Here is a 21,533-nt window from a genome sequence, read left to right as displayed (position 1 = left end):
GCCCAGCCATCATCTGTAATGAGCTTTCTGGTGATTTTGATACAAGCTCAAGTTTAAGACCCACAGGGATTTGGTGCTGGGGGAAAACATTTTGCTTCCCTTTATGGAAAGAGAGAAAACTGAATCCCAAATGGATCGTCCCATGAAAAAGTGGATTCTGTGTGGGTCAAAACCTAAATGGGTCCAGAACACTATGAAGCGGATAATGTAAAATGTTGAAGAGTATCTCTGTGACCTTGGGGCAGGAGTGAATTGCTTAAATGAAATTTCAAAAGCATGAGCCATAAGGCAAAAAAAATCGATTAGTTTGATTAATCAGAATGAAAGATTTCTGCCCAAGGATAGATACAGTGACAAGATTAACAGGTGACAAGATTGGGAGACCGTATTTGGGACTTCTAAACCCGACAAGGGACTAATATCTAGATTCAGACTACATTAGGAACTTCTGCAAGGCAACAGGAGAAAGATGGGACTCACATGGGAAAAAATGGGCAAAGATAATCAGTAGTTGATTTACAAAAGGAGAAATTTAAAAGGTAATGAACACAGGAGGAGATGTTAAATGTATTAGAAATCAGGGCAATACACATTAAAGCAGTTTTAGTTATAGTAGCCCCAAACTTCCAAACTGGAAACAACCCAAAAGTGTATCCATAGGTGAAACAAATTGATGTTCACACAATACATACTCAGTGATAAACAAGAATGAACTATTTTTTATTAAAGTATAGTTGGCATACACTAGTATATAAGTTTCAGCTGTACAGCATAATGATTCAACATTTATACGTCTTATGATGTGATCACTACACTAAGTCTAAGTATCCATCTGTCACCGTGCCGAATTATTGCAATATTGTTGATTATATTCCCTAGCTGTATACGACATCGCCTTGGCTTATGTATTTTATAACAGGAAGTTTGTACTTCTTATTCCTCTTAGTCTTTTTCACCCATTCCTTCGCCCCCTCTCCCCTTCAGCATCTTTGTTCTTTGTTTCTATGACGCTTTTTGTTTTGCTTGTTTGCTTGTTTCAATTTTAATTCCACATATAAGTGAGATCCTTCGTATTTCTCTTTGTCCGTCTGACTTATTTCACTCAGCATAATGCCCTCTAGGTCCATCCATGTGGTCGCAAACGACAAGATTTCATTCTTTCTTATGGCTGAGTAGTATTCCATTGTTCATATGTACCACCTCTTCTTTATCCAGTCATCCATCAATGGGCACTTAGGCTGGTTCCATATCTCGGCTATTGTAAATAATGCTGCAGTGAACATAGGGGTGCATATATCTTTTCAAATTAGTGTTTTGGATTTCTTGGGATAAAAACTCAGAAGCAGAATGGCTAGGTCATGTAGTAGTTCTATTTTTAGTTTTTAAGGAATCCTCATACTGTTTTCCATAGTGGCTGCACCAATGTACAATCCCACCGATAGTGCATAAGGGTTATCTTTTCTCCACACCCTCACCAGCACGGGTTATTTGTTGATTTATTCATGACACCATTCTGACAGGTGTGAGGTGATATCTCATGGTGGTTTTAACTGGCATTTCCTTGATGATTAGAGACGTTGAACGTCTTTTCATATGCCTGTTGGCCAAGAATGAACTATTGATGTAGCTCTTAAAACCATTATGCTTAGTGAAAAGCAGCCAGACACAAAATAGTATATACTGTATGTTTCCATTTAAATGAAGTTCTAGAACAGGCAGAAGTAATTTACAGTGATAGAAATCAGATTTGTGGTTGTGGGGGGCTGGGAGGGGAGACAAAGGGCAAAGGGCACAGAGAAATTTGGGGGGTAATGGAAATGTTTCATATCTTGATTTGGGTTGTGGTTATAGGTGTATGCATTTGTCAAAACTCATCAAAATGTGCACATAAAATGTGTTAAAATATTGTAGTAAATTGTACATTGGTAAAGTTGATTCTTAAAACATGTTGTTATGTTTATAACATTTAGACTGGGAATATTAGACAGCTGGATAATGCCAGGATTTGGGAGGGTGCAAGGGTCCATGGCTGGTGGGCATGTGGATAGGGTCACCTGTGACCCCAGAGCAAGTCATATCCTGCAAATAAACTCAAAGAAATCCTCACATGGCCCATAAGGTAGAGAGGCAGGAAGACATTCACTGCAGTTATTTATGGGTGTGGGGAGTTGTGGGGAATTTGGGGGTCTGTTCTTGGTGCAGTAGATGGATACCTTGGAGTACCATGGAGCAACTAGAAGCAGTAAATCAGATGTACCCAGAAAGCATGGATGGGTCTGCGGAATAAAAAATACTAAGAAATAGAATGAGATGTAACATAATGCCATTTATGCCATTAATTAAAAATACAAAACAATCCAATTAGAAAATGGGCCAAAGACTTGAACAGACATTTCCCCAAAGAGAAGAGATGGATGGCAACTAAGCACATGAAAAGGTGCTCAACATCATTAGCCATCAGGGAAATGCAAATTAAAACCACAATGAGATATCGCTATACACCTATTAGAATGGTTCACATATAAAACGCGATAACATCAAATGCTGGCAAGGATTAGAGACACTGGATCTTTTATACGTTCTTGATGAGAATGTGAAATGGTACAGTCACCCCGGAAAATAGTGTGGCAATTTCTTATATAAAACTAAACATGTACTTACCGTGAGACCTAGCAATGATACCTTTGGGGCATATATCCCAAAGAAATGAAACTTACGTTCATCCAAAACCTGTATGTGAATGTTTATATCAGCTTTGTGTGTAGCAATCAAAAACTGGAAACAACCCAAATATCCTTAAATGGGCCAATAGTTAAACTCTAGTATACCCATGCCATGGAATACTACTTAGCAATAAAAAAGAAGGAACTAAAGGTACACACAACAATCTGGATGTATCTCAAGGGCACTATGGTTAGTGAGAAGAGCCAGCCTCAAAAGGTCCCATTTATATAACATTCTCAAAATGACAAAACTATTGAGGTAGAGAAGAGATTGGCACAGGGTCCTGAGTAGGCGGAGTGTGACTCTAAAAGGGTACCAGTTTTGTATCACAATTGTGGTGGTTGTTATACAAATCTATTTATAAGACCTAGTAGCGTAGAACTACACACACACACACACACACACACACACACACACAAATACAATAAGGGCATGTAAAAACTGGTGAAATGGAATGATAAGGTCTCTAGTCTATTTAACAGTATTATACCTACGAATGTCACTTTCTTGGTTTCGCTAGAGTACTGCACGTTCTATAATGTCACCATTGAGGGAGCTGGATGAAGTGTTCATGGGATACTCTGTACTTACTATTTTGTAATTTTCTGTGGCTCTATAATTATTTCAAAATAAAAAGGTAAGAAAAAAAAAAGCACATGTATACAATTGTACAATACACCCTTGGCAAGAACGCATAGGAACAAAAGCCTGCATCTTCAACGCCTTAGAGTGACAGCCTATAGGGGAGGGAGTAGGAGGAGTGGAAAGGATAAAAGGAAATGAACAGCTACATTCATCAAGGGACCTGGTGCCGACCAACGGGGATGTGTGCTGTAAACTGAGGTGATTAACTCAAGCCTCTCCGCACCTGAGGTCCACAGCCAGGAACGGGAAGGGGGTGGGGAGGAGGGGAATCAATAACATGGAAGATAAGGCCTTTTGTTCAATGTTAGAGGTGTCTCCCGTTTTTCAATAGGAGGCTGGAAGAAGGTTGGAGGAGGAGGAGAGGCAGGAAAAGGGAACGGGGAGAAGGAATGGAAAAGGGAGGAGAGAAAAGAAGGAAGAAAGGATGACCTGGAGAGAAAAGGAGGGGAGGGAACGTTGTTTTCCTGATGGCTCTGGGCTGGTTTGGGGACAGAATGGGTCCGGGTTGCCTAAGCCCTGGAGCTCTGAGGCGCCTCGGAGACGTAGATTGCAGGAGTTCCGCTCTACAGCCTGTGCTCCCTGGGAGGCGGCCACGAGCTCTGGGTTCTGTTCGGGAACTTGAAAGTATTGAATTTTAGCATATCCTCCTGCCCCCAGCTCCCAGCATTGTTTGGAAGCCAGAGCCGATAACTTGATTGCACAATTGTTACTACAGCCAGTTACACACAAGAGAGGTCCACTATCTTAGCTATAAAACTCAGTATGTTTTACTCCTCATTGGATGGCTATGAGGTGGAAGGAAGCATACAGGGAGAAAAAGGCAATAATTGAGGAAGTGTGTCAAGGCTTATTGATAAGGATGGTTATCTGGGCATTACTTACGGTAATGAACAATTAGAAACAAGTTAAATGTCTAATAATAGAGACTTGGTTAAAATGTGTACTACATTCCTGTGGAAAGGTTACAAAAGAGTATGTACTAAATAATCCTTTTTCTAAAAGATACAATGTATAACTGCCCAGAAAAGAGACAGGATATTCACCAAAATAGTAACACCAGTAAGTTTAAGACTTGTGTACTTTACATGTAAATTTTATCTAAAAAAAAAAAAAAGAAGTTTTAGAAAATATCAACACTGCTGGTCTCTGGGTAGAGTGAAATTATGGGTGATATTTTTCATCGTGTTTTTCTGGTTTCCAACTCTTTTGTAGTAAATATATGTTCACTTTTGCAGACAGACAACAAAATCATCGCGTCTTTCATTTTATGGGGGAGCCCTGTCCCTGGAGTAGGGCAGCTCCCTACCTAGCTCTGTCTGGGAGGAAGGGGTGTGGCAGAGGGAGCAGTGCCACTAAGCCTAGTGTGGCCAGGGAAGATGCTGGCATGTGCCTCTGGTTTCTCTAGCCTTTTGACCTGCCAGCTCCGGCGCTCAGCCACTTCCATGCCCAGACTGGTTGTTTCAGGAACCGCCCAGAGAGCCACTGTGGCTTTCCTGGAAGACAGCAGCGTTTAGGATGGGGGACGAGCCAAGGTCACTTGATAGATGCTAGATGTTTATAACCGTATCTCTCCCCTCCTGCAGATCTCCGGGTTTCGTCTTCCTAGCACAGCGCTGCCCATTGCACACACACAGCAGCGCTGACGGGGCGGAGCCGTGGGTGGTTTCGTGCAGGGTGGCTCTGCGCTACTCTCACTTGCTTCCTACCGTAAACAATACTACCATTATGGAGATCTGACCGTGTGCCAGGTGTGTGCCTACAGAACTGCATTGCTTTTTGCCACAACCCTGTGAGGTTCCTCCTGTCCTGATGCCCGCTTTGCAGATAAACTGCAGGCTCAGAGAGGTTAAGAAACTCGCCCTAGGTAACACAGCCAGTCAGGCGGTAGTAGTTCTAGGATTCCAATCCAGGCCCGCTGGATTTCAGCTAGTGATACTGCAGGACCCAGGTCAGATGAGGTCGAGCTTTCCAAGGTCAAGGAGGGCGCAACCCCATAGACCCCGCGGTCTACTGGGGCCGCAGAGCTGTCGTGGGGCCGGTCCTGACTGGGGGATGGGCGGATAGCAGCAAGCCCGACACCCGGTGGGCGGGATGGTAGAGGCGTGCGTGGAGGGGGGAGGGGAAGCCTGCAGGGCACCTCCCGACAATTCCCGTAAACACTGGCGGGGCGGGGCTTGGCCGAGGCCCCGCATTTCCGGGGACGCTAGGCCGGACCGAGAGTATCTGCGGGGACACTTCAGGTCCTCAGGGAGGGCGTCGGGCTGGCCTGGCAGCCGGGAGGAGCCTAGGGACACTGCGGGAAGAGAGAGTACGCCATAGAGCTAGCCCTGCTGTGGGCAGTGGTCGCGCGTGGGTCAGGACACTCTCAGGTAGGTGCAAAGGGCAGGGTGGGCGGGATCAGGGCGAAATCGCTGGGACTACCACCGCCGACTTCCCACAGGGCTGTCTCGGAGAGGGTGCCACCCGCATGCTCTGATGGGTACCGGTGCCCGCCCCTGGGGTAGCCTGTTGCCATGGCAGCACTGGAAGCTGGGCCCACTTTCTCCTGGCCACCGGGCCTCTAGCTTATCTGACACCAGACCCTCCTCCCATACTTGGAACTGAGAGGCAGGAATCCTGACCCTGGAGGGAAATCCTTTGGAATTTGGGAAAGGCCTCGTCAGAACGGTCCTGGGTATGACCTTTGAGTTAGGCTCTTTGTCGTGGCTGCTTCTCTCTGAGTGACAAGGTGGATTTAAGGGTTAGCAGGAGAAGTAAGTGGGGATCCTGGAAATGAGTGGTCTCTAGTGTCCTCCCCAGAGCAATTGCGGTCTGGCAAAAGGACTCAGGAGCCCTGGGTCACCCTGGGAAGGTCATCAACCTCTACTCACATTTCCCCACCTATAATGTATGTCCTTTGACTTACAAATCACAGAATTTTTGTAAGAGCTGAATGCCACGAGGATAGGGAAGTACACAATTAAAAACACATTTTTCCCCCCCAGGAGATTTAGAAACCCACCTGGACCCACCCCTCATTTTCATCAGAGAAACCGGACCCAAAGAGGTTAAATTACTTTCCAAGATGACACAGTGAGCTGGGGAGGTCAGAATTTGAACCCAGTCTCCTGACTTCCAGACCATGGCTGGTTCCTTTGGTGATTATTCTTCCCGAAGCGCAGGGAAATCTGGGCTCTGTCTCCTTGTGACCTGGGTCTCAAGCTTTCGGTGACAGGTGATCTAAAGACAGGGACATTGGCGACAGGTGGAATAGAGATGGGGCATGGAAGCTGGAGGTTTGGGGAGAACCTCAGAGAAAGTCTCTGTCCCTGGTGTGGAGGGCCTGTGCTTTGGGGCTTTGCTTTCATGTCGTATCTGAGAGGATTGCCCTAAAGAAATCCCCCGGAGCCAAGCATTCCCCAGCTATCCAAAATACCATCTGTTCTGAGACCAACAAAATCTGTTGAGATTGTATGAACAAGAAACCCTTTGGCTGCTTTAAGACAGGGACGTGGGACCTCTCACATTCGTGAGGTGCCTTTTCCTCTGAAAAGGATAAAAGGAAGGCGGGGTTGGGGGTGGGGTGGGGAAGAGTTCCAGGAAGGAACGCTTGAATAAATCATTTGGAAATGATTTGGGATGGTCAGTCAGCTAGAGCAGAAAACTCATTTATTCATCTAGTAAACATTTACTGGGTGCCTGCTATTTTCAAGCTCTGCCCTGGGGGCTGGAGATTAAAAACCTGAGTTAGGCTGGCCTGCTGCCTGCACTCAGGGAGCTCCTAGAAGAAGAGATAGGAGGAGAAGGATGTGATGTGTAAATGAGTATTGCACTCCCGCGTAATGAGTGCCCTAGTGGAAATCTGAGCAGAGGGCAGAGGGAGCCCAGAGGGGCAACTCCGGAAACCAGTTGAAAAACAGCACGGAAACCGGTTGAAAAACAGCAGGATTGAAGCCTGTGAAACCTGGGAGCACTTACTTCTGCAGTGCTGCCAGCTGGGCCCTGGCCACTACCTTTGTCGGAGAGACAAAGGAATGAGTGAGTGTGTCCAAAGAGAATGGCAAGGGTAGGTACTGTCTGCAAAGCGGAGCTTCAGGCATCCTGATTGAGTCCTGTGAAGGCAGCAAGCGTGCCAGTTTCCTATAATTTCATCAACGCTTAGGAGGCACCATATGCACCAGAAATACTTGTGAATGAAAGAAGAAAGGGAGGAAAGGGACAACAGACAATATTATCAAGAGGAGGATGGCTATACCCTGAGACGAAATGCTGGTTGAAATTCCAGCTGTAGATAAAAGTATCTGTGTGGCTTGTGGAGTCAGATCTGGTTTCTGGTCCCAGCCTTGACTTACCACTGTGTGATCTTAGCAAGTCCCTGAACCTCTCTGTGCCCCTTTTCTCATCTAGGAAGTGGGACTATTATAATTCCTAGCTCCCTCTGTCAGGAGAATTGAAAAATGATTGAATGTAGAAAGCTCGGCACGTGCCCCAGTCACAATAAATATGTGCCTTATAAACGTTAGCTTTGCTTCAGGTGGAATAGTTTACCGAATAATTCATGTCGAGGTTACATAACTTTTCCAAAGTGAGGTGTACTTTCTTTTTACCTGACAAAGGCTAATTTTAAAGTTCCCTGTGTCTGCAGATTAGCGAACCTGAAAGAAAGGCTTTTCACCTTTAGAGGCCAGCAATCTTTTTGAAATCCGATGAAAGCTCTGATCCCTCTCACCAAACAGCCTATCATTGTTGGGGTTCAGTTCACAGCTCCCTGAAGCTCATCCTGGGGGTTAAGGGGCTCCCTGCTCCACCGCTCACAGGCTATAATGCAGGAACTAAGGCGTCAGTCATGGGAGAAGGGCCTGGGAGGGGTGAGGTGAATCTGCTCCCTTTTGGGGGGTCTGCGGGGTCCCTGTGGAAACCATAGGTGGAGAAGCTGGAGATAAGCCTGTGTGGCTGGGTGGGTCATGCGCCAAGTCCAGGTCCCTTCGAACCCTCCTCCTCTGGGGTCCAGTGGGGCCCACCTGGAGCTCATGGTGGCCTCCAGCCCAGCGCTCACTCACAGCCTGGAATGGCGATGCCAGGAGTTAAGGAGCCACAAGCCTGTGTGTCTGGTGTGCAGGGCCCTGTCTCAGCGTGGGTCGTTGGTGCCACCCTCATACCAGCTTTCCGCGAGTGTTGTCTTCTGATGCCATTGATTTAGGGTGGCAAGTGGGCACACGGCCACAGAGTGGCAAAGCGGGGTAATAGTGCAGACCTGGGAAATGCCGGAAATCAGTGGGGTGCACCTGTCCATCCCCCAGTACCCTGACGGCTCACCTGTCTTGGCCCACTTTGCAGGCAGTGCTGGAACCAAGAGCAAGGCTCTTTGTGTTAGAGAAAGCATCGTAGCCACCAGGTGACGTGAGGTGACAGGGAAACTACAGGGGTCAGACAGCCTCTCCTCCTGGGGGGGGGGGCCTGCCTCCTAAGAGACGGTTGTTCCTTGGGGTAGAGGAAGGGCTCTGGCTTGGGCTTCTCTCCCTCCATGAGCCATGGCCAGGGGCCTGGGGCTCAGAGTGGGATTTAGGGTGAAGGAACTTGGTGGGCAAGTGGGTGGTAGATTCCTGATTTCTTGGGATCTTGGGATCTTGGGAACGGAGGGGCCTCAGGTCTGATAAACCAGACTGGAAGCCAACACGCTCTCCTAGACCCTCAGGCTTCTTGCTCCCCACCCTCACCTGGCCTAGGTCACCTACCTCCCACCTGTGAGTGGCTGCAGTGGTTTCAGGGGAAAGAGAGTCACTTAGCAGTCATTGTGTGCCTGTTGGGTGGCAGGTGCCAAACATCAGCCAGGCACTTACCCAGCTCTGGAGGCCCCCGGGTGAGCAGGCCTGCGGGCACAGGCTGGCACCCCTCCTTGAACTTGTGTTGGGGGTGGGGAAGTGACAGTGGCAACTTCATGTTCTACCGTGCCCAGGCAGGGACAGGTTGAGCCCTGCTGGTTGCACCACAGCCGCTTGGGGCAGGGGGTCCCCTCCCAGGGAGTGGCCAGCTCAGGCCTCAACAGGCCCCAGCAAGGGTGGCGCCAGGCGGGTGGCGGGCTGCTCACCACAGCGGGCACACCCCAGGGCCTGGCCTGGGCGACTGGTTCCTTTTTTCTATAAGAGATGCAGCCTCAGCACCGAGTTTGTAGGCAGCAGTTGAACCTGAGGGAGAGCCCCGAAGGGGTCCTCGGAGCTGAGCATCTAAGATGGTTAAAAGTTATTGAGACGGTGGCAGCTCAGATAGGTGAGGGTACCGGGGAATGTCATAAGTGTGGCTCTGGCCATGGAACTTCCACCATATGCCAGTGCTCACACCAGCTCTCCTGGCAGCCCATGGAGCTCGGTCAGTGTTCCTGTCTCACAGGTGTGGAAGCTGAGGTTCAGACAGATCGTGTGGCTTGCTCCCAGTGCACCAAGGAACGGCTGGTACTGAGATTCTTCTGACGGAAGAACCAGAGTGCCTGACCCCTGGCTTCTACCACTTACCAGAGCAGGAAACACGAGGGACCCGTGGAGGGGAATACAATTTGGGGAACAGAAACGAGGCCATTGACACGTATTGCCAGACCCTGGTGAACAGTTGCCTGTGAGATCTGAGGCTGTATTGGTGCTGGCCCAGGAATGCCCTCTGCTGCAGAGGGTATTGCCCCAAGGAGGCTCTCAGCCACCAGAATCTGGAAGTCACTGGCTGATTTAAAAGTACACACAGGCTGTGCCAGCTGGTGTGGCTTCCTCATCAAAATGTATTGATGCTGCAGCTGAACTGCTGCCCGGCCCCTGGGGAGGAGACAGCAGCAGCGTGCCCAGCCAGCGCAGGGTGGGGAGCTGCAGCTGCAGATTGGCGTGGAGGAGGGCTCAGGGCGATGGGGATGGTGGCAGGGGGCCCGAGCCCGGGGAGCTGGGCCCTCGCCCGTGTGTGCTGTGAGGCTTGCAGGGCAGCCTGCCAGCCAGCCAGAGCCTGGGACAGGCAGGACTGCTACTCCAGGAGGGAGCGGGTGGGACCTTTGGGTTCAAGCTCCATTGGGCTTGGCAGGAGGCCCCTCCCCCACGGCCAGCAAACAAAGCAATGACTCCAGAATAGAATTGTGGGAGCTGCAGAGCCAGGTTCCCCTGGTGGGAATGACAGCAGGCAGGCCTGGCTGGGGGCCACCTGGCAGGGGCCATCCGTGCCTGGCCCGCACCTGGGCAGAGGCGGTCCCTATAGACGATTAGTGAGTATTGATTGCAGGGCAGGCTGGCGATGGTCTAGACTGACCATCCTTCTGCCAGCCCCTGCGCCTGTGTTCGCTGTCCTTTCCTTTGTACTGAGCAGGTTAGAGGGGTAGTGGGCACGTGTGTTCATTTGCTTTGTGTTTTTAACCAATTATTTGTAGCCTTTCTCCTTTCTCTTCCTTCGCTCCCTCTTCTCTAGCTCTTCTCATTTTGTTTTCTTCCATCTGATCCTAGAGGTGAGGTGGTTTTTTTGTTTGTTTGTTTTTTTCACCTTTTGGGTTCTTTGCTTCCTCTCCCCCCGTGATGACAGGTACACGGTGCACATTGACACACAGGAAAATGCACACATCTGAAGTGTGTTCACAGCTCTTCAACATTTTAGCATTTGTACACACTTGGGAAACCAGCACCCAGCTCAAGGTATAGACAGGCGATCTCAGTCATCCCTAAGGTTTCCTTGTCTGCCTGCGAGGCGTGTGCCCCCTCCCCTGGCATCTCCTTTTGTGTGTGTGAGTGTGTGTGTCTGTCTGTCTGTGTCTGTGTGTCTGCGAGAGACGGGAGGAAGGCAGGACTGGGAGAGAGCGTGGAGGAAGAGGGCCAGGCTGCTGATGGGTTTATCCTGCCGGCGGGGAGGCACGGAGGAGGGTGCTTTTCTCTTCAGCTCTTTTTATACGCTCTTCCCAGGCCGCCCCCTGAGCTCTTTATAACGGACTTTCTGGCCGAGAAAGACTTGCCCATGTCCAAGCGTGGCAAAGGGGAGCAGGGCACACAGCACTGGCTTGGAAACCACACTTTAGCGCCCGCAGGAAGTCAGCTCAAATGAGGTTTTTCTCTCAGCCATCCTCCGTTTTTTCCAGTCTGGGAAGAACAAATTGGCACACTAATGGAAGACGGGGCAGCCCACAGGGGCCAAGGCCACCATGCTGGGGGCGTGGAGTGAGGGCTCCTCTCCAGGCCAACAGTTGGGTCCTTCATTTTGTCAGACCCGTGGAGGTCCTACGGGAGCGCTGTGCTTGGCACAGAGGCTTCCAGAGGTGGAAGACCTCTCACTGTCCCCAACAGGCTTGCCACCCACTTGGCATAAGACATACTTAAAGCATTTGAATAGCTATGAGCGGAATATAATTAACCACCAAGCGAGTTGCTTCAGCCCCTGCCTCCTCTCCTCAGGGATGAGCAGAGCAGTCACGCCACCCTGGTGTTGCCAAGACACTAGGACAAACCAGCTTGCTGCCCTATTAGGAGTTACCTGACAGCAGGCTGGCCAGCACGTGCCACACATCCAGCCCTGTCCTGGGCGAGAGCTCTAAGCAGAAGACGGAGGAAGGAAATGCTGCATCTCGTTCCCTGATTGCAACAAGATTTCTTGTCATTTTTTTCATAAGATTCTTACGGATAATATAGAGAAATAGGGGCTGAACAGTGCAGGTCGGAGGACATCAAGCTAGCTGCTCAACCTGGAAAGGATATTGACCAGGTTTAACCCTGATGGAAGTCTCGAGTGGCATTCGGCTCTGATTTGGGTCCTGTCTCACCCATAGCACCCCCTCCCCCCGATTTATAAAATACCCATAGCTCTTCTCTATTAACCAATTGTTAAAACTTTGCCACAGATGCAGTCACGCTATTTCTAACACCCACACACCCCCTCCCCCACCACACACACTTAATTATAGTTGGCAGTGTTATTCTGCTTCAGCTTCAGGTGTGTAGCGCATGTCTTTTTAATTTCTTAAAGCAGTTCCCCCATCTGTTTTGCCTTTCATCAGCTTGACCTTTTGGAAGAGTTCAGGCTAGTCATCTTGGAGAGTGCTGGATGCATCCTAACTGTGTCCTCTTTATTCGATCAGAGTTCAACACTTGTGACAAGAATGCTACAAGGATTGACGTTGTGTCTTTCTTGTTGCATCACGTCAGGACGTAAATGATGTCAGGAAGTCCCGTTACTGGTGATGCTTCTTTCACCACTTGGTTAAGACGCAGCACCAGAGCTCTTCCTTAGAGACTCCTTTTCCCTTTGGTAAGTCATCTGTGGGACAGACTTTGATACCTTGTTTATGTATAGTTTCCTAACAATCTTCCACTCAATCATGGATCATTTAGCATCCAGTAATGATCCTTGCTCGATTCTAGATTTTCCAATTCTATCATTTCTTCTACATTTATCCGCCAGCATTTTTCTGCAAAGGAAAGCTTCCTTTCTGTCTCTCCTCTTTCCATCTGTTTCTCTGAATGTCACTGTGGATTATATGTTTCTAATTTAATGCATTAGAACCCATTACTTCATTATGATTTTTGATGCTCAAATTGTCCCAAGTTTAGTCATCAAGCTTGGCCCTATGTTCTTTCGACGTGACCCCATTAATCTTTAATCGCTTCCTTGCTTTTCTGGCCCCACAAAATGTCCCAGGCTCACTTTTCACTTTCCCTTTCATTTCCCCAAGGAGTCCTGGTACCTTTTATTGGACAGTGGTATTTAGAAACCAAGAACTAGGTGCTAGGTCTGCTCACCCAACATTTTTTTTTTTTTTAACTTTTATTCTATTATTAAAGTGTGTTTTCCCAGGACCCATCAGCTCCAAGTCTTGTAGTTGTTTCAATCCAGTTGTAGAGGGTACAGTTCACAGTGGCCCATGTGGGGATCAAACAGGCAAACTTTTAGGAACACCGCCCTCTAACCAACTGAGCTAACCGGCTGCCCCATGACCCAACATTTTTATCAATGACTGAGTAAAGGCATAAAGAATGCTTATCAAATTTACAGATGACGCAAAGCTTGGAGGGGAAGCCGAATGTATGATAATAGAAGTCATGCAGAATGACCTCAATAGGATGAAATCTGGACCAGAACCAACAGATTTAAAAGAGATCAATACGAAGTCCTGTGCTTAAGTTGAAAAAGATAATTGTATAATTTCAGGTTTGAGCGAACTCTTACAGGACCAAAGGTGACATCAAAAAGTAGCTCTGGTTGTTGGGTGTCATGAGCCAACAGTATTCCATGACGCTTAGGTTAATTCAGCCAATACTTCTTGAGGGCCTACCGTATGCCAGGCAGTGTTCTAGAGGCTCGGGCTGTTAGCCAACAAGTCAGGTAAGCAAAAATCCCTGCCCACCATTTTGGGGGTGGAAAGGTAGGTAGGGAGTTTAGACAATAAAGAAAAACCCAACCAATAAGCAAATCACATAGCACGTTAGAAGGTGATGAGTGCTTTGGGAAGAAGATCTCAGGTAAGGAACACTGGAGGAAATTCAGATTCTTCAAGGTGATTTTTGAGCAAAAATGTGGAGGAAGCAGTGGACTCGGTCTTGTGGCTATCTGGGGAGAGTGCCGCAGGCAAAGGGAGTAGCCAGGACAAAGTCCCAGCGCTCATGCCTGTGAGTAAGCCTGGGGTGGAGTGCGTGGGGGGAGGGCAGTGGCCGTGGCCGTGGCCGTGGCCAAGAGGAGAATGCAGGCCTTGCAGCCACTCACTGGGAGGTCGCTGGCTTTTCTTCTGAGTGAGACAGGGAACCATCGGAGGGCCTTGGGCAGATGCGTGCCATGATCTGCCTGACTTTGGTTTCATATGAGTCACTCTGGCTGCTGAGTTGAGAACAGAATGCAGGGGAGCCAGGGTGGAAGTGGGGAGCTCAGTGAGGAGGCTGCGGCAGTCACCAGGAGAAAGAAGGTGGTAACTGGCCCCGGGAGGTGATGAGTGGTCAGCTTATGGATTTGCTAGTAGATTGGATGTAGGGAGTGAGAGAAAACGAAGGAGTTTGGTTCTTAACCCGAGCATCTTAAAGACGGGCTCGCTGTTAAATGAGACGGGGAAGGTTCCCACAGAGGGAGCCCACTCTTGGGAGTGGGAGGGGGAGGTCAGGAGGTCAGGAACGGGTTGGCTTTGAGATGCTTATCAGACCAGACAGCCAGTGGAAATGGTGAGGCAGTTTGGAGTTCGGGACAGAGGTCCCGGCTGCAGATAGAAGCTTGGGCGTTTGCTAAAGATGGATTGACAGCTCTGATAAAGGTAGTTAGTGTCCAAAGTCTGGGCAGGGCTAGAGCTGGGCATGCTTGCTGCTCTCCACAGCCCATGCGGAATTCTGTGTCCAGTGCTGGGAGCCCTTTTAAAAGGGGTGCTGCTAGCCTGGCCCGTGCCCATAAGAGGGTGTAAGTCCTGGAGCCTGGGGAAGCGTGGCTGCAGGAGAGAGGACCTGGGACCATGTGAATGCTGTGGCCACCCCCACACCCCCCCTGTGGCAGAGGACGTGGAGGCCCTGGGGATGGGGTGAGAGCAAATGGTGGTGTCTCTAAGGAAGCTCGTTTTGGCTTGGCGGGCAGGGGTGATGAGGAACTTTCCCAGGACTGCAGCTAATTCCTGGAGAAACTGTCCCCACTGCCATGGAAATGACTAGCAAGGTTGTGAAACTCCTTTTGATTCGAAATACAGCAAAAATTGCATTTTACCGTGATCCAGTGTACACTTAGGAAAAGTTGAAACAGTGTTTCCCAAAGCTAATGTATCCTTTTGATGACCATCACACTTTGATACTTTCTATTCTGTTTCTTTTTTAATGCTGGTAGGGAGCCCCAAAGTTGATTTAAGGACCTACTAAGGGGACCAGCTTGCAGTTTGAAACCCTTGGTCTCAGCTGGCCTGAGCCGCCCTCCTGGGCATGTTAGGGACCAGTACTGGGGTATGTGGACGGGTGCCTTTTCTAAGGTGGGTGCTCTGGGCTCCACTCCAACCTTAGACAGTACTTTGCCCTGCCAGGCCGGTGCAGGTTGTGGAGGTCTCACTTCCCTGGCAGAACATGAAACCCTTTGATTCCGCTTAAGCTCATCGTGCCCGGCTCCCCCTCCCCGTGGTTCGGCTTGGTGTGGACAGAATTCTAAGTGTGGACGCCCCGCAGCGTCCTGGGAGTAAGTGCGGGGCCTCCAGGGAACGCAGCCAAGACCTAAGGTGGACTGATCCGTGCAGAAATTAGACGCAGAAGCAACCAGCCCCGGCGTCAGCACGAACTCGGTCGAGCTCATTTGGTCACGGACAAGTGGGTTGTCAGGAGCTTTCGCGGGGGAGGTGCGAAGAGGGGATCGGAAATAAAGGGACAAGACCCAGGCCCGACCCTCACGACGCGCACGGTTGGAGACCACACCACCCGCTCAGAGGGTCGCAGAGCAGCCGGAAGGGGGCCAGGGCGGCGGTGGGAGGGTCTGAAGGTGGAGGCGGAGATCTAGGGGTCCGTTTTCCTCCGCACCTCTTCTCTTCTCGGTGGCCTTGGCGCCTACAGATCCCTGGATTTGGCCCCTCTAGGTGCGCACACAGCTGGCGCCCCTCGTGCCCACAGCGCCCAGGAAAGAGGAAGGGAGAAGGGGCGGGCAGGGCCGGGAGAGGCAGGGCTGGCTGCCCGCCCCACTTCCTCCTCTGGCGCGGCCCTCCCTCCTAAGCTGGCGGCGAGCCTCGGAGCGGGGATTGCGAGACCGAGCTGCGGGGATCGGAGGGGTTAGTGCCCGCGGCGATCACGTAACCCGTTGCCCCACCCTCAGGTCCAGGGGCTGGTCCACCGCCGGCGAGTCCAGTTGAGCCACCTGAGCCGGAGCCCGGAGGACGCCGTCGCTGTCCGAGCCCCGCGCGCCGCGATGGCCGGGAGGAACCGGCTGCTCCTGCTTCTGTTGCTGCTGCTGCCGCCGCCTGCGACCCGGGCGTTCGCCCCTCGGATCAGCCTGCCGCTGGGTGAGTGCTGGGACGGCTCCGCGGGGGCGCGGGGGCCTGGGAGGGGCGGGGAGGGGGCCCCAAGGTGCCTCGCGCAGGGGTTGCTGTGACAAAGGAGTCAGGGGGCCTGTGGGAGGCATGGGGTTCACTAGGACCCCTCCTCCTTTCAAAGCGCTGCGGGGAGGGAAGGAGCGCGTGAGTAAAAGGCGAGAGGAGCTGCGGGGCCGCCGGCCCCTTCTTTTATTCTCTTAATGGGCTGGGAGGGCTCCTCTTCCTCTCCCACTGGGTCGCCCCTTGTGGGGCGCCCTTCCTCCGGTGGCGCGCCTCCGCGGTGCTGGCTGCCCGATCCTCCGCCTGCCCATCTGTTTGTCTTTGATGCTGACCAGAGCCAGCGGCGGGGCCGCCCCCAGCTTGCCTTCTCGTAAACACTGGGGTTCTGCTATTCCAGCAAGTCGCAGCAGGACTTGGGAGACGTGGCGGCCTGCTGTGCCAGCCTCCCTCTCTCCCTCCCAGCCCCTTCACCCTGGGGGGATCACTGCGGGCCTGGGAGTGACTGTACTGGGGATGCAGACAGCTCTAGGTGCTGAGCCTCCCAGGCCCTGGAAGCCGAGCAGGTCCTCAGAGTGACCCAAGGGTACTGTCCTCACTGGCCAGGTCCTTCTCCTGGGGCTCACACCTCCTTCTGTGGCCCCCTCTCGCTTTCCCTTCTTCTTACCCCCCTTTCATCGGGTTGCCTCTCCAATTCTTCTTTAAAATCAGAGGGACCTGGATTCCAAGCCTATTTCTTCTACTGGGCAAGAAAGTCCCTTCTCCCTGGGCCCTCATTTGCTCATCTGCAAAATGGGCACAGGTACCTTGCAACCCTGTCTTAGAGATTTGGTGAAACTTGGTGTGTTACATGGACATACGTCTAAAGGTACCAGATAGATGTTGTTTCTCTAAGTCCCTTACTTGTTGGTTGTCACACTGTATGAATTAGAAGAAAGGACCTATAAATTGGAGGTTACAGACTGAAAACTGCCAAACTTCCTTCTCCTACAGCACCTGCACCCCTAAAAGTATCCTATTTACAAAACGAGAGAGTAGCAGAATCAGCACTTCTCTTCAGCAGAAATGCACCCGGTGGCCCCGAGTTCCATCTCTGAAACACCGCAGGACAGTGCTGAGGAGGTGGCCGGGCTCAAATTCTGCCTCAGGCACTAGTGACCATGTGACCTTCAGCCAGTGGCCTAACCTCTCTGAGCCTTGATTTCCTCATCTGTAAAACCGGGATAATACCAGCACCTGCCTCCAGATAGTGAGGAGTAGATCCAGTCCGGGTCTGAAAAGTCCTCAGGCCAGGGCTCGGTATGCAGAAAGCGCTCCATAAGCGGTCGCTATCTTTGTTGTGTGTGAGGCGCAGGCTCATCCTAGCACATCGTGTACAGAGCTGGGGTGATTCTGCCTGGGGTGGGGCGGTGCTGATGTGGTAGTGTGACCACAGTCCCTCCGGCTGGTTCAGTGAGGATGAACACATGTATCCAGACTAGGCCTGGCTGTTTATCTGTTGTGGCCACAGCTTCCTCTGCCCTCAGACCCTCTCAGCTTGGGGGGCAGGTAAGATGAGGTGGGAGAACGGGGGCTTGTCATGGCGCCATATCAAATGCACCAGGTCTTGTGTGCAGCTCTGGCGCTGGCTGGGGACCACTCACAGGGTGACTGAGCGGCAGAATAGGGGGGCCGTGAGGCGGAGCCGAGAGGACCTGCTCTTTGAGCGCACCTACACCACTTGGTGGTTATTGCCCACGCGGCTGCAGGACCTGGCCCACTTCCGCAAGTTCATGACCATTACCTGGCCATAGTCCAGGCTTCTGTCACACACCAGCACCCCTCGCACAGGTCACTGGGTGCTATGGTCTGGATGTCCGTGTCCCTCCCAAATTCATATGTTAAAATCCTAACCCCCAGAGGACTGAGACCCTTGGGTTCACCTGTGAGGACCGTCCCCCCCCCACCGCCCAGAGATGACACATGTTTTGTGCACTGCACAGCGGCGCCCAGCTGAGGGGTGGAAATGCAGTACATACTCTGCTCTCCAAGCTGTGGATCTGAGAGAGGAAAGGACCCTCTGCTGTGTTCTCGAGGCTGGGGTTACTCAGAGGGGACCCGGTTGGCCCACTAAAGCCTGGCATGGTTTTGCAGCACCCCTGCACCTGAGCTGTGAGTGCATACTCACGCTTTACTGAGCTGCACTGCAGCCTGCGTGCCCACCTCACTGGGCTTCCTCCTGGCCCTCCATGCCCTCTGCCTCGCTGCTGTCTACGAGCACGTCCTCCTGTCGGGCTGGGAGCCCCAGAGAGGAAGGCCCTGGTGACTGAACAGGCTCACCCTCCGAGCGTGGCCTGAGGCGGCTTCCTGCCTCATCCCTGGGGGCTCATTAGATGTTCCTGGCAGCATGCCCCTCCTGGGCAGGCCCATGGTGGCCATGGGACGCTGGGCATGAGTCCCCAGGGCCCCTCCATCACAGAACAGGGAGAGAGTCATGGAACTAGACACCACATCCCCCTTTTCTGCCACCTACTGGATTCCCACCCGAGTCCCCCAAGGACCGGGATGGCTTGAGACAGTGGGCTGTGTCTGTGGTTTGAAACCAACCCCTGGAAGTGGAGTATCGTTCCTGTGGAACCCTCATTACTGCCGATCGGATTCCGGGGGCCACCAGGAGGGGATGCCCCATTTGTGGTCTCACTCAGTGGCCAGGAGGGAGAGGAAGGTTGGGGGCTCCAGGGTCACCTGGTCAAGCTGAGGCCTTAAGAGGAAGGGAATTGTCTCTGTGAAAGGAGCACTTCAAAGAAGTGGGTGGGATTTGGGTTCTATTGCTTTGGAAGCTGTGCGCTCTGGAGTTCCAGGACCAAGGGGTGTGCAGTGTCCGGAGTGGGAGAGATGCCGAGTGGAAATGATGGCCTGGCTGTGTGAGCTACGAGGCCCAGTGCCTCCCGGCCTGGCCATGTGCGAAGAAACAAAAACCTGCTCCTATGGCTTGTCAAAGTCGTATTGGGGTCCCTTATTTGGGCAATTAATAGGAATTATTAATTCGCCCCGCCTTGGATGTGACTGGCTGGAAAGCTATGGACACAGTGTTTCCAAAGCTGATTGGAAATAAATCTGCAGGCCTGCCCCCTGCAGTCAGCAAAACCCCGTTGAGCTGAGAGAACGGGGTACAGGCACAAATCAGCTGCTTGTCCTCTGACCCCGGAGCCGGCACCCAGGGGCACGGCTACTCTGAGAAGCCCTCAGAATAGGCCGCTTTCAAAGTCTGTACCTGGCCAGGTCGTGGTCTCCCTCCACTCTGTGGCCTGAGCTCAACATGAGTGTTTGTCTTCAGCTCTGACCCGTGGGCTGGCATCTCCATGGCCCCTCCAGACAGAGCTGTAACTGTGGGTAGTAACGGCCCGGCATGGAAAACGAGCTTGCCCTTCTTACTAACTGCACAACCCGCCTCCTCCAGGCCTGTTTTCACGCTGGCAAGGTAGAATGGTAGCAGGACCCATCTCCCAGGGTTCTGAGAGGGTGACGTGAAACGATGGATGTAAAGTGTCTGGCCCTCTGCCTGGCCCGTGCGGCGTCCCCAGTCAAAGGTAGCGGCTTCTGTTCTCCATGGTAGAAATTTCCTGCCCGCCTAGCCTGGTGAGGTGATTTGCATCAACTTGGTAGACGCTGTCTGCGTGCTCGGTGTGTGAAGGCCCTCTGCTTGGTGCCCAGAGCACAGGCCAGGGAAGGAAGTGGTGCAGGCCCACCCCCACCCTGGGGGAGCAGTCACCTCAAGGGGTCCTGCTTCCTATAGCCCACTTTTCAAGCGCTCCTGGTTCAGCTCTTGCAAAGTCCTGCTTTGCCCCAAGAACCACCCCTGCCCGGTGTTGGCCTGCGCCTTCCTCCTCCCTGCCCCTCGCTTGCTCCACTCTGCCCTCTGCATAACCCACATTCAGCTGCGTGTTGAAATGCCTGTGTGCCAACCCAGCAAAACTCGAGGATTGCACAACTTTTGGGGCACATCTGGATACACCCGCTCGTTCATCTTCCAGATTAGAGAGATGGAGGATGGCACGGGGCCTGGAGAAAAGGCTGGACTCCGGTCATGACATCCATCACTCCTTCCTATATCCCCTTCTTGGGGACCTGCAGTCCCCTTTCCACCCCCACAGGTGCTCAGGATTAGTGGATAGGCCTCGGAGGTGGCCCTCCCTGGGGGACACAGGGGGAGAGGAGCAAATCAAACATGAGACCCCCTTGGTCCAAGCTGGCTTGCCCTCAGCAGCTCCTGCCGCTTTCCCCAGCAGCCCTCCCCGCCCCTCCTCTGTGCATTCTGACCCCCTGTCCTGGCAGGGCTCCCTTGTGTCCAGGATAGAGAGTGGCTTCCACAGAGATGGCTCCCCAACGTCCCATAATAGCTCCACTCCACCTCCCGCCAGTCCCAAGGCCACAAGCCTTTCCTCTGCTCCTAGCCCTGTGCCATCACCCTGGTCACTCTTTAGCCACCACTCCTATGTGACCATCTCCACTGCAAGGCAGGAGCCAGCCCTCCAGCCCTCAGGTGACACAGGTGGTGTCCTCCCTTGTGTGTTCTAGCATGCAGTGCCTCGGACAAGGTAGAAGGCAGATAACGGGCGTAGAGCTGCCAGGGGCACCCCGCATTGGTTGTCTTGTTTCCACCTGCCTAGAAGATGGAATTAGTCCCATTTTATAGATCAGACAACTGAGGTTCAGAGAGGAGAAGTATGTTGTCCAAGTCATATAGCTCTGTCTCCCAAACCTGTGGCCTGACCTCTTCTCCACGGGACCTCTGTGGTCGGCACTCATGTGTCCTCTGAGAAGCCCATCCTAATAGCATAGTGGGGTGCAGCGAGCTGGGAGGCCTGTGGTGAGGGGGTGTCAGTGGGGACAGTACACAGAAACCTCTCATGTTATCATAATTTCTACAGAGGGGTCAAATGAACCGACTCCCTGCCTCTTTTTTGGCCTCCCCTCGCCCATCCTCTGAGAAAGGTGCTAATATAGTGTGTGCCAGCTACTACCCTTGGGTGTGGAGCTGGTGGTATTGTTCCATCTTGCACAGAGGAGGGCACCGAGGCTCAGAGAAGCCAACTCACAGTGTCAGAGTCACACAGCTAGACAGGTTGGGGGGGGGTCCAAGCCTTGAGCCACAGCTCTTTGGTGTAAGAACCACATTCTTTCCATCAGAACAGCTGCCTCCTGTGTCACCTGTGAAATGTACAAAAACAGC

The 21,533-nt window shown here is 51.9% G+C and overlaps 1 protein-coding gene across 1 annotated transcript in view; it reads left to right on the top strand.

The window, feature by feature from the left end:
• SEMA4B (semaphorin 4B) overlaps positions 1–21,533 on the top strand; it is a 73,398-nt gene that overhangs the window by 34,370 nt on the left and 17,495 nt on the right. Inside the window, 1 exon segment of the mRNA XM_033100320.1 lies at positions 16,108–16,294. Coding sequence (XP_032956211.1) covers positions 16,108–16,294 — 187 coding nt within the window.

Source organism: Rhinolophus ferrumequinum, chromosome 28, assembly GCF_004115265.2.
Source record: "Rhinolophus ferrumequinum isolate MPI-CBG mRhiFer1 chromosome 28, mRhiFer1_v1.p, whole genome shotgun sequence".
Classification (NCBI taxonomy): domain Eukaryota; kingdom Metazoa; phylum Chordata; class Mammalia; order Chiroptera; family Rhinolophidae; genus Rhinolophus; species Rhinolophus ferrumequinum.
Note: the sequence above shows the minus strand (reverse complement) of the source record. Positions and strands in the feature narration are given on the sequence as shown.